General features: G+C 38.2%; 2 protein-coding genes across 5 annotated transcripts; one reads left to right on the top strand and one right to left on the bottom strand.

Annotated features, from left to right (window-relative positions):
- Window positions 1-612: 612 nt before the first annotated feature.
- On the top strand, window positions 613-6444 carry c1ql3b (complement component 1, q subcomponent-like 3b). 4 transcript variants are annotated; one of them, XR_013282835.1, is made up of 3 exons: window positions 613-1487; window positions 2551-3387; window positions 6126-6444. XR_013282835.1 is itself a non-coding variant. In XM_077516689.1 (2 exons), the coding sequence occupies exons 1-2, from the start codon at window positions 867-869 to the stop codon at window positions 2728-2730; spliced, it is 801 nt and encodes a 266-aa protein (XP_077372815.1). In that variant the 5' UTR covers window positions 613-866; the 3' UTR covers window positions 2731-6444. The 4 variants fall into 4 exon arrangements, 1 of the variants encoding a protein (XP_077372815.1); XR_013282832.1 differs by having other exon boundaries at window positions 5960-6444; XR_013282831.1 differs by having other exon boundaries at window positions 3689-6444.
- Window positions 6340-15736, bottom strand: pter (phosphotriesterase related). The gene is made up of 5 exons (XM_077516677.1): window positions 15618-15736; window positions 14720-15165; window positions 12581-12846; window positions 10584-10724; window positions 6340-8708 (listed from the first exon to the last, which is right to left on the bottom strand). Exons 2-5 carry the CDS (start codon window positions 15149-15151, stop codon window positions 8498-8500), a joined length of 1050 nt encoding a protein of 349 aa, XP_077372803.1. The 5' UTR covers window positions 15152-15165; window positions 15618-15736; the 3' UTR covers window positions 6340-8497.
- Between the last annotated feature and the right edge of the window lie 944 nt (window positions 15737-16680).

Genomic DNA, 16680 nt, shown 5'->3' with positions numbered 1-16680 from the left:
AATCGATTTTTTTTTTAACACCCCTAGTATTTTCTAAATTGAGTAAAAAAAAAAAAAAAATCGTAACAATCGACTTGTAAATTCATATCGGGATTAATCGGTATCGAATCGAATCGTGACCTATGAATTGTGATACGGATCGAATCGTCAGGTACGAGGCAATTCACACCCCTACAAATGGGTCGTAGTTTGGACACCACAGTTGTCAAGTTCGGTTGACTTCACAATGACTTAACATGTGATGATATTTCAAACTTCTGAAGCTTATTTGAACTCCGAATGTTCTGAGGAGTTCCGCATGCGCCGTGACGCCTTTCGTTTGTTTTAATTCATCCGAACTTTGTAAACAGTCATTCCAATCACGCCTCGGCGATGTTGTTTTTTGTTGTTGTTGTTGTTGACTTCCCGCGGTGTGATTGAAGAAAAGCATGTATTGTCTGCATGCTGCCATCCATCACCTCCCCGCCCCCTCCCCTCCCTTCACCCTCATCTCTCCTCACCACCAGGCGAGCATTTGAATTCTTTCCCTGTGCGAAGTGGGCAGAAACAAGCGCCGTAACGTATGTTGAGTAGATTGAATCCTCTCATACAGGATTCCTGTTTTGTTTTTGTTTTTGTTTTTTTCCCCCCTTTCTTCCATCCCACCTCTTATTGTTATTATTATTGAGGAGGGGGGGGGGGGGAGATGCGCCATTCGGACGGATGCCGCCACAGCGCGTAAAAAGCCGCGAATGCTCCCCCAGCGCGCGTCCAAGGGGCACTCGTAAAAGTTTCCCAAGCACGCCTCGCCCGAGCCGCCTCGTCTCCTCCTCGCAGCGCTGGACGACCACCAGTCTCGCCGGGCTCAGCCGCTCCGCAGGGCGCACATGATCGCCACCGGCGTGTGCGGCGTGGCGCTGGTCCTGGTTCTGGTGGTGCTCATCCCGGCCATGGTCAACTCCGCCGGAGCCCCCGCCCGCTACGAGATGCTCGGCGCCTGCCAAATGGTGTGCGACCCCCACGGGACCGCCGCCGCCGCCACGGCGCCGGCGAAGGCGGCGGGCGAGCCGGTCAAAGACAACCGGCTGGTGCAGTCGCTGCCCACCTTCATCCAGGGTCCGCAGGGGGAGCCGGGGCGCGCGGGGAGGACGGGTCCCAGGGGCCCCGCGGGCGAGCCCGGCCCGCCCGGACCCGCCGGCCCGCCCGGGGAGCGAGGGGCGCCCGGTGCTCCGGGGCCGCCGGGGGCCAGCGGACCCACGGGGGCCATCAGCGCGGCCACGTACAACACGGTGCCAAAGATCGCCTTCTACGCGGGACTGAAGAAGCAGCACGAGGGCTACGAGGTGCTCAAGTTCGACGACGTGGTCACCAACCTGGGCAACCACTACGACCCGGCCACCGGCAAGTTCACCTGCTCCATCCCGGGGATTTACTACTTCACGTACCACGTGCTGATGCGAGGCGGCGACGGGACCAGCATGTGGGCCGACCTGTGCAAGAACAACCAGGTGGGCCCGACACCGCCGCAACCTTGAAAATGTTACACGTGCACGCGTGCTTTTTCGGGATTCGTTTGGACACTTTTTTACGCACGCGCGTCACGCACAACCGTCCAACCTCATTTGCATAATGAAAGCCATTAAATACACCACAAAACCATCAACTCTATATGAATCATAAAAGCATATGTCGTTTAATGTTATGGAATTGTTTGCCATGTGAACGTCATTTCTATTATTTCCTCCATATGTTCAGGTGCACTCAGGCCAAACTCTTTAATATTTCATGTGATCACAAAAGACATTTTAACAGGTATACCTGCACAATCTCATGAGAGCCATATAAGAGTAGAGGCCTATATATTATGATAGTTATCACAAGGTCTATAGAGATTGATAGCGGCATGGGTGATTAATGCACAAATAAACATATAAAAATAAGTCTAACAATAATGTATTTCAAACTTTAAAAAATATATCATGAAATGTATGCATGTGCAGTAAATAACAAAAAACACAATATTATATATAGGCCTATATCCCCCAAAATGTTTCAATGTAATTTTTGAAGAATATTTGATGTATTTTCAAAAGCGACATGTAACATGCATTTATGTCTAAATAGTCTAAATGTAGCTTCAATGAGTAAATAGATACCACACATATGAAATAGACGTGGTTAAACTACAAACCATGTTTTAGTTCAAATTGGGAGCTGTTCCTAATATTCTGATGTTCCCAAATGACCAAAATATTAAGTTGATGCAATGCACTTAACATTTGTAATCTTATTTTTAGGTTTACATTTTAAAAAATATATATTTTTAATAAATATTTTGTTTACTTTTAAATATTTTGTTTACTTTTTCCCTCTTTGTGTGCACATGCATATATAAAGCATTTTACCTATTTTAAAAAGTGCTATACAAATGTGATTATGTTTATTATAAATTATTTACATGAGTATTTAATTTAAAAGAAGTATCGTTTTCTTTCTCGGTTGTCAGTGGACGGTGCAGGACAGGACAGGTGTACCCTAACAAAGTGTCCCATCATGTGTGTCCGCACTCAGGTGCGCGCCAGCGCCATCGCGCAGGACGCCGACCAGAACTACGACTACGCCAGCAACAGCGTGGTGCTGCACCTGGAACCGGGCGACGAGATTTACATCAAGCTGGACGGCGGCAAGGCGCATGGCGGCAACAACAACAAGTACAGCACCTTCTCGGGCTTCATGCTGTACGCCGACTGAAAACAAACCGAGCGGCTCGTTCTCTCTCTCTCATTCGCTTCCTTCCTCGCACGCTCCATTCACTTGTTGGATTAGTAGAGACAGAGCTTCACATCGTCCTTGTTCACCAAACGAGCCTGCCAGGGAGGTTGTAATGTAATTGTTGACGTCTGATTGGTTGAGATATGGATGAACCGTGTAGCTGCCATGTTTGTAATGTAGCTGCCGCCGTGTAATATAACACGCTGTACATGTGTGTGTGTCTTGAAGCTGAATTACGGTCACAAACCCGACCCGAGAATGCATTTTAGCGCCCTTGGATTTGTTTTAAGGCCAGTTTTGTTCATTTGTTGGGTAATCCGGGTCAATCAAACGGCATGGTTTGGTGGTGTTTTCAACTTTAATTGAGTGCAACAATTGACCTTTTGCAAACGCCGCCCCCCAAACGAGCATTGACCAATCACACATTTAGCAACCGTTGCTACGTAAGCATAGTCCGTCACGCTTTACTCAGCTCTCGATGACGTCCATAGTCTGATTGATTTTATTTGATGGCTTACGAGGCTGCTAACCACCATAAAACTTTACGGAATAAGAGTGACAACCATTAACAAGCTCCGGACCTCCAAAATGATGAAGCGGTGTGCCTACGGAGAATGTAAATCGGACTGTGCTAAGGTAAGACTATGCTAACTCTATCGGGCTAACTAGCTAGCTGTAGTGTAGTTTGCTTTCGGGGCAATAACAAAACGATATCAAAGTTATTGTAGTTACTATTAATGAATAATATATATTACTAGAATGTCATTGCCAACTAAGTTAAGCTTGTTCAGTTAGTGGTTAAGTTTAATGTCTTCTGTTAGCTTTTGCATTTGTCTAAATGTTGCGAGCTAACGTTAACACAAAGCTTTGTCAATTTTGGAAAACTTAGCGTCCTAATAAGTGCCCCGAGCTTATCTTGTTTTCATTTTTCATGCAGCATATTGTGAACGGACACCCGTCTCCGGAGTATCCCAACCAGCCATATAACCTTAACTAAATCCATGGCAAGGGTGACATAAATATTTTTTTTATGATGGACAAAGAATAACAATGACTGATCTGATGCTTTCAAAGACAAAAACCCCCCACTAATGTTTAGCTAGCTATAAACACCGAGGTTTAGCTAACTTGCTGACCTAACAGTAATCCTCATATTTTAACAATACTAGACTAATATAAGTAAGAAAACTTACCCGGCCGTACAAGAGCACGACTGGTCCATAATGCTGTGCTGGTTGCATCTGAAGTATAGGTCATGGGGTTTTCTTAGATTTAGCTTCGCTGGCTAATTTAATATTATGACTATAACCCTCCACTGCATATTGTAAACCTTTTTGCCTCGATCTGGAGGATATTGCACTGGTATTGCTCCAAAAGAAATCACTAATACACGCCGGTGTAAGTCTTCCCGTCAAGGCTTGTGCTGTCGGAGTCACCAAGCTTGACGGACTAGCAACAGTAACTAAGGGGGGCGGAGCTTATGCGAAAGGTCAATTTCACAGAAACCATTACCATGTTAAATGGAAATGTACATGCTTTGCCGCCATCTTGTGGCATCTATAGGCAATTATAATCTTTTGGGTGGAATGTTTGGAAATGGGTTATAGATCTTGGTAAACTGACAAATTAAAAGGGAAGTCAACCTTAAAATGTATTGACAAGATCTTATATATGACACACTAGTCTGCACATGACAGTCTGATTAACTCATTTGCTCCCAATAACGTATAAATACGTTTTTTAATGTTCTAAGTGTCCCAAAGACGTATTTATACGTTTTTTTTTGTTTTTTTTTAATGCTAGAGCATACAGAAGGTTTTGATGCAGCCTCTCAACTGCAAAGAACGGTTGCAGAAATGATAGTTATTACACAAACGGCCAGCAGGTGGCAGCAGAGCAAAGGAGCTAAACCAGGGCCATCTAGAAAAAAAAAAAGCTCAATTACTTAGAATTTTAAATAGATTTGTGAAAACCGATGAAACTTAGCTCTCTTCTAATGCTAATTGCTGCAAAACGGAAATAGATAGAAACATACTTTTTTTTTCCTGAGGAAAGAAGAGACTTTAATCTTTTTTTTGATAGGTTCCATGCTTTTATAGCAAAAGAACACAATATTCTGTGGGCCTTGCAAAATCAGTCAAAATCCAGTAAAACAGCCGGGAGCGAACGGGATTGCTTCTGTGAAAATGGCTGGGAGTGAATGAGTTGAATATTACATTTGTGGAATATGAGTTATAAAGTAAAATCCAGCTGTGTTTATCCATCTCAGGGGGCTATTTTGCCACTTACTGTCGACTGACTATGACGTCACATCAGGGCTCAGGCTACAGCCAATCAGAGCTCACCTAACCGGGTGCCGTTGGTTCACTTCTCCGCCTGGGAGACCATAGGTGGCTTACGTGATGTAAGCGTGAGTGAGTGCGTGAGTGAGTGAGTGAGAGTGAGTGATGTAAAAATAAATAAATAAATAATCACAGCTCACCTGTTTTCTGAAACTGAGTTGTGATTGGTTGCTACCTGAGACCTGAGCATCTGTGATGTCATTTTCAGTCGACATTTGGCAAAATGGTCGCCTTCTGATATTCTTAAAAATAGGGGTGTGCCAAAAAAAATCAATTCTCATAAGAATCGCGATTCTCATTTAGTGCGATTCAGAATCGATTTTAAATGTCCCCAAATCACTTTTATTTAAATGACTTTAGACTGTCTTGCCCTTGTTTGTGTGTCTTTACTGGGAATGTTGTACCCGATTTGGCCACTTGGTGGCAGCGTGGTTCTGCGCGTTCAGATGCACACTTAAGTTGTAGCCACATTACAGAGTAGAAGAAAAGTCACAATCAAGTTATGCCAATAAATGTTGGGGTGGGGGGGTTCAGCGTAGGAAATCATTGTTAATCAAACAAATCATTTTGAATCGAAAATCAATTCTGGATCGAATCGCAGACCCAAAAATCGGAATCGAATCGAATCGTGAGACGGTCAAAGATTCCCACCCCAAGTTAAAAACTGCTGAGTTTTTGCTGCATCACTCATAATCTGCTTGTGCAATATTAACCAAAATAACATATTTAGACAAGTGGGACTGCATTCATCTGTGATTTTATTTGAAAAAAAAAAAACATTTTGAAGCAATCTGGAGTGACGCACGATTGGTAAAAGCTGCCATCTTGAAAATCTAAAACGCGATTCTTCTCGTCCAACGTGACAGTTGGTCGGGCGGCGCGACGGCCAAACGGTTCGTCAGGACACATGACAACGACGTGTCCTTGACCCCCTCCCGGTGACACGCCATCCATCCACCCGCTGTCACCACCGCTCCCTCCCTCCCAAATATGAATATCATATATCATTTACACTTTTAATCCTCCCGCAAGCTTCATCAAAAGTTCGGCCCCGACCGCGGCGGCCATTGATCACGGCGCGAAGTCACCCTGTGAGGCCACCTGTTCCCACACCGGAGAGGAGAGCGCGTCCTTCATCTGGGCCCTCCCGTCGGACGCAGCCGCCGCCGCCGCGGCGACGTGAAGGCGGGCGTCGCATACTGATGAGCGGCAGCTACACAACGAACGCACTTTTGTGACGTGGACGGGAAGTTTGTTTGTTTATTTGGAGTGGTGAATGAATGATGACAGACAGGCAATGACAGTATATATGTATGTAATCCCAAATATGAAATAAATTCACGTGAGTCTCTGTGGACTACCAAATTATTTCTATTTCGTGTTAAAGTGCATTTTGATTTGATGAATGAGTGTCTACAAACTTGGTTGGAGATGACTTAAGAAAACGGTACTATAATATAATATCAATTTATGTAAAATATGTATTTATATAAAATATATTTGAAGCAAACATGTTTTCTTCAAGGTATTTTTTTTGTCACACCAAGTTTACTAACTGATGTGAAAGAAAAAAAAAAACACAATGGGATTTTGCTAGTTCACGGGTTAATGAAAATGAGCATGCTGTTATTGGTAATTCAAAACCTTCAAACGACACAAATTATGGCGCAGCCCCGAGTATGGGGGGTGGGGGTGGGGTTACGGTGGAGGGGGGTTACGGTATTCATGAAGGGAAAAACTAAGCCAACACAATTTGCGTTAATCATTACTAATGTACCCTATATAGAGGACAATACTTATTGTTAAACTTAATACTGGTATTGGACCGAAACTTTACGTCCAAATTTGGATAATTTAAAAGAGACGTCAACCTTAAACATTTCTTGACAATAATATACGTGACCTCACTAGTGGAAACATGATATTCTGATTGATATTACCATACATTTGTGGGATATGAGTTATGATGCAAAATCCATCTGTTTTTATCTATCTCAGGGGGCGGCCATTTTGCCACTTGCTGTCGACTGAAGATGACATCACAGTTGCTCAGGGCTCAGGCAACGACCAATCACAGCTCACCTGTTATCTGAGGCTGAGTTGTGATTGGTTGTTACCTGAGCAACTGTGATGTCATTTTCACTCGCCAGGGAGGGGCAAAATGGCCACCTTCTGATATTGATTTAAAAAAAAAATGCTGGATTTTACTGATTAACTCATTTTCCACAAATGCAATATTCACCAGAATACTGTATTTAGACTAGCAGGGCTGCATCGAACATACAGTATATAATTGGCATGAAATTTTTTGGGGGGGTTGACTTCTGCTTTAATATTTTTTTCTTCATAGATCAATACTATTGGTTAGTCCCCATGTGGGTTTGTTATTTTTTTCCTAATTATTGACTAGTACAAAATGTTGGAAACGTTTTGCTCTCTTTGATGTTGGCTCAACATTTTTTTTCCTTGAAAAGTGAGTTTTGAAGATACGGAGATGCCAATGATATAGAATGAATTAGATTTAATAATAACAATAATAAAAACTAGCTACTATTTGCTAATATAGCCAAATTGCTATGTCATTTTTTGTTTTATTTTAATCAAAATGGCATTTGTATAACAATTTTATTTAATAGCCTCCATTGCCCAATATTATTTTCAATGAATAAAATGCAGAGAATTTGACGTTCTATGTTTTATGATTCCGATGCTTTTAATTAATTGTCATTGTTTTTGTCATGGTATCGTTTCAGTATCGAGGTATTTCACACAGTATCAAATGTTTTTTTTTTCATGCCGAAACTGATTCTGATACTTGGCAGAATAATATTCTGATAACCAATTAGTCAGCCGATTAGTTTGAAATACATACTGAATAAAATAATTTGTTTTTACAACAATAAAGATATGAATTACAGGCAGAACATTTGACTGTCCTTTAGTATTTGTTTTACAACTTTACAACAGTTAAAAAAAATAAATAAAAATAAAAAGTCCAGTTTTTGGGTGCGGATGTGTTATGTGTTTAAAAAATAAAAAAATTAAAAAAATAAAGAGGCGATTTTTTCCAATTTAAAAGAGCTAGTATTGTCAGTTTTTAGTGCACAAATATGACCACATGCTTTGCTTTAGGAGGGCATGCGCATGGAAGAGATGACCTTATTCCACCCATTCAACAAATAAAAATGCACAAATCATCGTGGGCGACTTACACTACTTAATTTCATCATCATGATCATCATCATCATCCTAAGCGACAAAATTGCACCCTGTGATTGATCGAAGGCTCAAATTAATTCATTACGGTCACATCGCATCTCGCTATTGGCTCGTCACCCCGCGATGAAAAAAAATAAAAAAAAAATCATTATTGCTTCATTAGACAAATGAGAAACGTCCGTGCTTCATTTGAAGGTGAGCCAGCGTTTGGGGTTGTCCACCAGGATCTTGTCCACCTGCGCCTGCGAGATGCCCCGCGTCAGCATCTTGGGCACGATGTTGCGCAGGATGTGCGAGTAGCCGTGGCCGCCGTACTTGCACAGGCGGTCCTTGGTGTGGATGTCGTGGGCGATCACGATCTTGTCCTCGTAGCCTTCTTTCACCAGGAAGGCCAAGCTGAACGTTGCAGGAAGAGGAGGAAGGAAAAATATTAGAGCACTTTCAACTCGGTCCCGTCGAGTGCACATCTCGGATCAGATATCGTCCGAGATCAATACAATTTGTCTGTTATTTTTATGGAAACATCTGAGAGGAATTAAGGTGGAGTCAAATGAATTTCTTTGATGTATATTTTCAAGAAAAAAAAAAAAAAAAGCAAAAAAAAAAAGGTGAAATTATGTTGAGAAAAAGCCAAATATTTTTTTTTTTAAATGTATAGTATGTTTAATTTTTAACTGCCATATTTTTATATTTTCATTAAAAAAAATAATAATAATTCTAAAATTGAAAATTAGAATTTTGAGAAAATTAATTGCGTTTTTAGGGGTATATTTTACAGAAACATCTTCAAATGTAAAATGTCATATTGTTTGCAAAAAAGTATATATTTTTTATTTTTTAAGTTTCGTATTTCCCAAAAAGTAACTTGATAATTCAGCTGCATATTTTAAAACAAAGTAAAATTCTGTTGAGAAAAAGCCAAAACATTTTTCAAAATGTACAGTATGTATGTATAATTTTTTTACTGGCATATTTTTATATTTTCATTAAAAAAAAAATATTTTCTAAAATCCCAAATTATAATTTTGATCAAATTAATTCCTTTTTAAATATTTTAAAGAAACAGAAAACTATTTCTAACAAAAAATATTTTTTTTTTTTAAAGTTTCAAATTTTCCATGCCTGTATATATTTTTATTTTTTTTTCTAAACAATCAGGAAAAAAAGTATGTATTAGACAGTTTTTTTAAAGGAAAAAAATTGTACATTTATGAGAAAAATATGTGTTTAAAAAAAGGTGCGAGTCATGTATTTTTAAACTCTTAAATTAAAAAGATATTTTAAAGCAAAACGTTTTATAGTTTTCTATATTATGAATATTTTTAATAACTTATTTAAATTATCGAGACTAGGGGTGTTAAAAAAAATCGATTCGGCGATATATCGCGATACTACATCGCGCGATTCTCGAATCGATTCAATAAAAAAAAATCGATTTATTTTTATTTTATTTTTTTTTTAAAGAGCTCAGAATTGTTCATTCGGTAGTCTTACCGATTCAACGTCTTATCATCATTGCCTTTTTTTTTTTTTTTTTTGTGTGTGTGTGTGAATCGATTTTTAAACTTCCATTTTTAATGGAAAAATATTCAACAAAACGTCTGACTTCGGGTTAGGATTCACTTGAGCATGGAATAATGTTATATGAACGGAACATTAAGCCTTAATATTTTATTTTAATGCTGTTCAAACATGAAACAGATTACAACCTCTATAAGACTGAAATTTCAGATAAATAAATAATACATTTTCATATAAATCTTACACTCTACAAGCTTACTGATTAGTATTTTCTAAATTTGAATGAAAAAAAATCGCAACAATCGACTTATAAATTCGTATCGGGATTAATCGGTATCGAATCGAATCGTGACCTGTGAATCGTGATACGAATCGAATCGTCAGGTACTAGGCAATTCACACCCCTAATCGAGACTATTTAATTAAGTAATATATTTTTTGTGTATAAATAATTATAGAAAGACCTGTTAATAATAAATTTAAAAAAACTTTTTGGTTTTTACTTTTTTAATACACCTACACCTGATTGATATCTATTGCACATTCTTGATTTATTTATATTTATCACTTACCATTTATGTTACACCATCAGACAAAAAAAACACAAAAAAAAAACACCCTAATTGTGAATGTACCAGGCAATAAATGACACCCGATTCCGATGACCTTTCACAGTGCCAATCAATTGTGAGAATTATTATTTCATTATTCTTTCTTGATCCAAATCTGGTGTTGTACCGGCGTACTCACTCGTTGACTCTTTGGCTGTCACTGGGCATGTCCACGTCCCGGTTGAAGACGTAGTTCAGCGTCTCCACTCCAAACAGGTCGTATTCCAGGTAACTCCCCATCTCGGCGAAGTCCAGCAATTCCGCGTGCTTGAAGATGGTCCTGTAGCCACAGGTAAGAAATAAATACACAAATAAATAAACTAGCTAACATAAATTAACAAATAAAATCAACAAACACATACATACATAAAAAAATAAGTAAATTAATAAATAAATAAATCAGGAGCCTTTGCAACAAAAGTTAATCATCAAAGGATTTACCACCCTGTAGAGTCAAAGGACAAGTCATAAAACTTAATTACCGCTGGAATTTAGCACCCTCTGCTTGCGAACATGATTCACACTTCAAATTGCTTAACATAATGAGGAATCTCCAAGGGTCGGGGGAATAAAAAAAAAAAAAAGTCATTCTTTTTGAAAAGTTGTATTTTTCTAGTGTAAATGATGAATATACTTTTTTTTTTTTTAATTGTGTAATTTTTTAAGAATAAAAGTTGTACATTTGTGCTAAAAAGGTTCATTCTTGGGATAAAGTGCATATGTTAAAAAAAAAAAAACACAAGAATAAGGTTGTATATTTTCATGGAAAAACAGTAGTCTGCTTTTTCTATGTCAAATATTTGCTTTAAAAAAAATAAAAAAAATTGGCAAGTGGTTCTAGGTGCCACAAAATGGTGACAATACTTTGAAGGGTCATATATCATCAACACCATGCATGCTTCAAGTATGTATATTAATCATGAAGACATAAATGTGACTATATTTAGTTGAGTTATTGAACAAAAAAAAAAAAAAAAAATCAGCCTCTTCAATAATATTAGCTAGCATGCTAGCTTAACACACCAGCACAAATAAAAAAAAAAAAAGTGTCCTTATGCAAATTTGCGAATGCTGAACCGTGAATAAATGGCGGCTTACATTATTTTCAAGGAAAGAAGTAATCGTATTAGAATAAATAATGTGTTTGAGAAAACATTTACATATATTTCAGAATTTAAAAAATATATTTTCATGAAAAAGTTATATTTTTAAGAGGGAAAAAAATATATGTTATATCCTGTGTAGAGAAGAAAAAGTTATAATTTTAGAAACAATATAAATTTTCGGGACAAAACATTTTTGAGTCGAAGAATGATATCATTGGTAATTATAAAATTTATTATTATTTTTTTTATAAAGACTGATTTTTTTTATTTTATTTTTTTTCTAAAGACTGTTTTGTTTTTTGTTTTTTGTTTTTAATTAAGTTGAGCAAACCCCCACACCATCGCGGGTTCCGGGTTCGTGGTCTCACTATTTTTATGATACAGTTCACAACTTTTATTTTATTTTTTTATTTATTTTTTGCACTCACTCACACAAACAGACATGGTCTCCCAGGCGGGGAAGTGAACCCACACCCACCGGCACCAAAGGCAAGTGACGGTTCCAGTTCACAACTTTTTTGTTCTATCTCCAGTTTATCTTGACTGTAATTCCACTGTTGACCACTAGATGGTTGCGCACTACTTAATTTGACACTGAAAGTTTGACAGAGGAAGAAAAAAAAAACAAGTATTTCAGTTCAGCCTAATTTTTGCTTTAAATTATTGCCAAATCCACTTTTTAATCCTGCTTTTTATGCCTACGGAAAGTGACGGATGTAGATTCAATTTCATAATGGACATATTGGGGCAGGATTATTAATATATAGTGCGATGATAAGTTAAATTTGTCAGTTTGGCAATAAAAATGGGATTTGTTTACGTAATATAGTTTTTGAGAAAAATATGTAGGATTTTGAGAAAAAAAAAGTTGTTCAAAATATGAAAAAAAAAATCAACAAAAAGGGTGTGATCGTCATTTGATGAAAAACAACCACATGCTGCTTCACCAACAAATGATCCGATTGCACATTGACATAACAGTATTAACAACACACGTGGCATGGTGCTGCCCTCCCGACACAGTCCTCACCTGTCCAGGTGGGACATGACCGTCTTGCCGATGTCCCCGCCCGCCTCCTGGAGGATGCGGACGACCTCGGCCGGAGCGGCGGCGTTGCGGCCGGGGTGGATGATGACGGGGCAGCCCAGCTGGGCCTGCGCGTGCGCCGCCGCGCGCAGCACCTTCCTCTCGCTGTCCGTGATGGGCCAGCAGGTGCCGATCTCGCCGATCACGCCGCAGCGGATGTCCGTGCCGTCGGCGCCGTGGAGGACCTCGCCCATGATGACGTCCGTCAGCTGGGAAAGAAAACGCAAGCTAAGATCGAGCACAAAAGTTTTTTTGTGTGATACGTGTCCAGGAAAAAAATAAAATAAAATAAAATAAAATAAAATAAAATAAAATAAAATAAAATAAAATAAAATAAAATAAAATAAAATAAAAATTGATCCATTTACTGAAAAAGAAGATTTAATTTCAAATTGACAGTGCATAATCATCAAATTTTTTTATTTTTTTTTATTTTGATTCAACATAAAGATAAACCAATCCGCTTCCATGGAAGATGAGAAATCGAATTAAAAAAGAAAAATACTGTTTGAGAAGCTGACATTCCAAGCATTTAGACAATTTTAAATTGAAAAGGCTATCAATAATTAGAAATAATTAGTGATTAATTTGGTAATCAATTAGTTGTTAATTAATCGTTGCACCTCTAATTAAGATTGATGAATTATTCATAAGGAAACTCTGGAAACTAATACTGAGAATAATACAATAAATGAACACAAATTCAAACAAATAACATAAAAGGCCGATTCAAGAAGCCAATGTCTGTTCTTTGAGTGTCCCAAAGACATATTTATACGTTGTTGTTGTTTTTTTTTTTTTAATGCAATCCTCTCAACTGCAAAATCTGATTTGAAAAAAATTTGTTCAGTTTTTGTGATTGGCAACCAACTAATTTTTCTTGGATGTCTCTATTTTGTTTATTGTTTTCTTTCTTTTTGTTTTGCTTTTTAAATTATTTTCTAATTTATTTTCTGCTGTGTAAGGTGTTTGTGTGTAATTTTCCTCTCAGGTTATTGTTTTTTATGTATCATATTTTTGTAGTTTTTGTCTAATATTTGAGGATCTTATACTCCTATATTTATTTCCACATTTTTTTTGTGTGTTTTTTTTATAAAACATAAAACATTTTAGTTTTCTTTTTCTAGTATGTGGGCATTTGTTGTACCGCTAATTAAAATATATAATTTAGCATTTTATGTATTAATATTTGGAAGATCCCCACCTCTGATATGTATTTATTTATTCGTTATAGTTTAGTATTTTTACGGCAAATATTTTATTTATCTTTGACCTAGTATTGTATTTTCTGTTGTTATTAAATTAAATGATTTACTCTGCATTGATTGAGTATTGTGTTGTATTTATTGTCTCTATGTTACTAATTTGTTTTAACAGTTTTTATTTTTACATGTCCGATTTTTTTTTGTGTTCCATGGACAGCACTTTGTATGTAGCTATGGTTGTTGTTAACTCATTCACTGCCAACGACGACTATAGACGTAAAAAATCCAAGCAAACAGCCAGTGCAAATTTTGACAAGAAATTTGAATTTAGTTTTAGTTATTCATTGTTTTCATTCATAGTTATTAATCATTGTTGTTATGAATAACAACGATGACAACAATTTCATTGCTAAGTGCTACCATCGTGCGTAGAACGGATTCCTGTTACCCTACAACACGGGCGTTGACGTTCTTGTGATCGGTCTTGGTCTTACTGAGACCACATACTGGGTCTAGGCCTCCAAAAGTCAATTTTAGTCGACTAAAATTGCTCTTTATTTTTGTTGACTAAAATTGGATTAAAACTAAAATACAATCAGGTTATTGAGTTATGACTAAGGCTTTAATTAAATTTAGTCAGAAGACTATAACTAAAACTAAATTTATTTTTTTTGTAAAATTTTTTTTTTTAATTTAAATTTTAAATTTTCTTTTTTATTTTTTTTTTAATTTAAATTTTAAATTTTCTTTTTTTTTTTTTTTCAAAATTAACACTGGCTGTTTGCTTGCATTTTGACGTCTGTAGTTGTCATTGGCAGTGAATGAGTTAATGTGCTGTATAAATAAAGTTGAGATGATTTGAATCGCTCATGCGCACCTTCTCCACGCTCATCTTCCTGGTGTCGGCCGAGTGCGTGCAGTCCACGTAGTAGCCGGCCCCCGCCACGATGTTGACCCCGGTCTCCTTGGCCAGCTTCCTGAGGGTGGGCAGGTCCCGGTCGATGCCCGTGGTGGTGTTCTCCACCACGCTCCCGCCGCCCGCCTTCCTGTAGGCCAGCAGCTCGTCGCGCACGGCCTCCGTCTCCTGGCACAGGAGCAGGTTCTCGTGGCAGCTGTACGGGTTCTGCCTGAGCCAGTGCACGTGGCGCATCTGGAAGGGGTTCTCGGCCGGGAGCCGGTTCTCCGGCGGCGGGTCGACGTAGCAGCACTCAAAGGTCATGGTTAGGTGCTCGTGGGTCATGGTGCGGCCCAGCTGGTCCGGGTCCAGCGGACCCAGGACGGTCTGGACCTTCCCGCTCATCTCGGTCATGACGGCTCGTCAGCCTGAAACGGAGTGCATGCAAAACAAGATTGTGTTAATGTTTGACGGGGTGCCAGACGGTGTGAGAGATGAATGACAGGTGAACAGACAAGCGCAACGGAGCGCAAACCTTTGGACTCCAGAATACTAAACGACTAAAACTCGCCTCTGAACTTCATTTTGTCAACTTTGTTACAACTCTTTCAGTCAAATGTTTCCAACTCACAAGCAACGAGCTGATAACAGGAAGTTACAGTCATGCTATTATTTTGAAACGAAAACGCTTGAGGACATGAGCGACATATATTGGGGCTTACTTGACTTTTACATGGAGGCTGAACACGCTACAAATCGATTCATTTCGGCCAAAACCGCGTACAGGGCACTGGCGTTGTAACGTGTAGATAAGCACAAGTTCAAGTTTTATTGAATTAAAGCCTGGAACGTGTTTCATGCGTGGAAGAAAAGTGCTGACCTTAAATCCGCAACTTGGGTCTTCCCCTTACTTGGACAGCAAACCAGCTGGATTACGCGATAGTAGGTTGGGGAGCGGGAGCAGGAGTAGGAGGAGGAGTCATCGCGAGATTTTGGGAGATTTACGCGCGACCTGGTTAAATGTCATGAACCTGCAGTATATTATTCGACGTCCATTTCCTGAATTGGTCGCGTTTAATATTATATTATATTATATTATATTATATTATATTATATTATATTATATTATATTATATTATATTATATTATATTATATTTTTCGTATGCAAAAAAAACGCCAAAAATAAATAATTTTACATTTTGCTGGGTTTATTTTACTGTTAAAAGTTCGTTTTATTTATTGTATAATATTTTATTTACTTTGGATTTGGGTCCAATATTTTTTTTAATTATGCGACCAGAGCATTCTAATGAATTACTAAACAGTTTATTGCATGCATGATTTTGCATGATCATCCACTTTTAAAAATGCAGTTGTAATATTGTATTTATTGTACTGAGCTTACAGTATTATATTGAATATTGTTAACAGAAGAGAAAAAAACTTTCCTTACTTTTTTTTATGTTTAGCTGTACTGCACTTAAAATATTTAAATTTATTTACCTAAAAATAGCATTTTATCTTACATGTTCTTAATTATTTTTGTGCAATATTTGAATCACTATAAATTTACTGACTAATTCGAGTTAGGGAAAAACTGTTATGAGCCTTTGTGACTATTAACAATGATAGCATGATCCCGATTATTCGGAGCATGTCTAACTTCACAAAATATCTTCAACCTGCGGCCTCCCAGTACAAGCCTTTTAGAAAAAGGTTGGATGGCCCAACATTTTCTTGGCCTCTCTGTTGCAACAAAACACTGTGAAAAATGAGTCACGTTAATCTATCATCTGGTCATCTGGTTGGCTATCCGCCAAGTACAATGGTGACTGATCACAGGGCCGACCCTTTGACCAATGCTCCTGTTGGAGACCATCTGGCTCCTCCATGGCCGAACCTACTCAAACTGAGCTCACTACAAGAACCAAATTTGGATAGG

This window comes from Festucalex cinctus, chromosome 1, assembly GCF_051991245.1.
Source record: "Festucalex cinctus isolate MCC-2025b chromosome 1, RoL_Fcin_1.0, whole genome shotgun sequence".
Lineage (NCBI taxonomy): Eukaryota > Metazoa > Chordata > Actinopteri > Syngnathiformes > Syngnathidae > Festucalex > Festucalex cinctus.
This window is presented reverse-complemented; position numbering and strand designations above follow the sequence as displayed.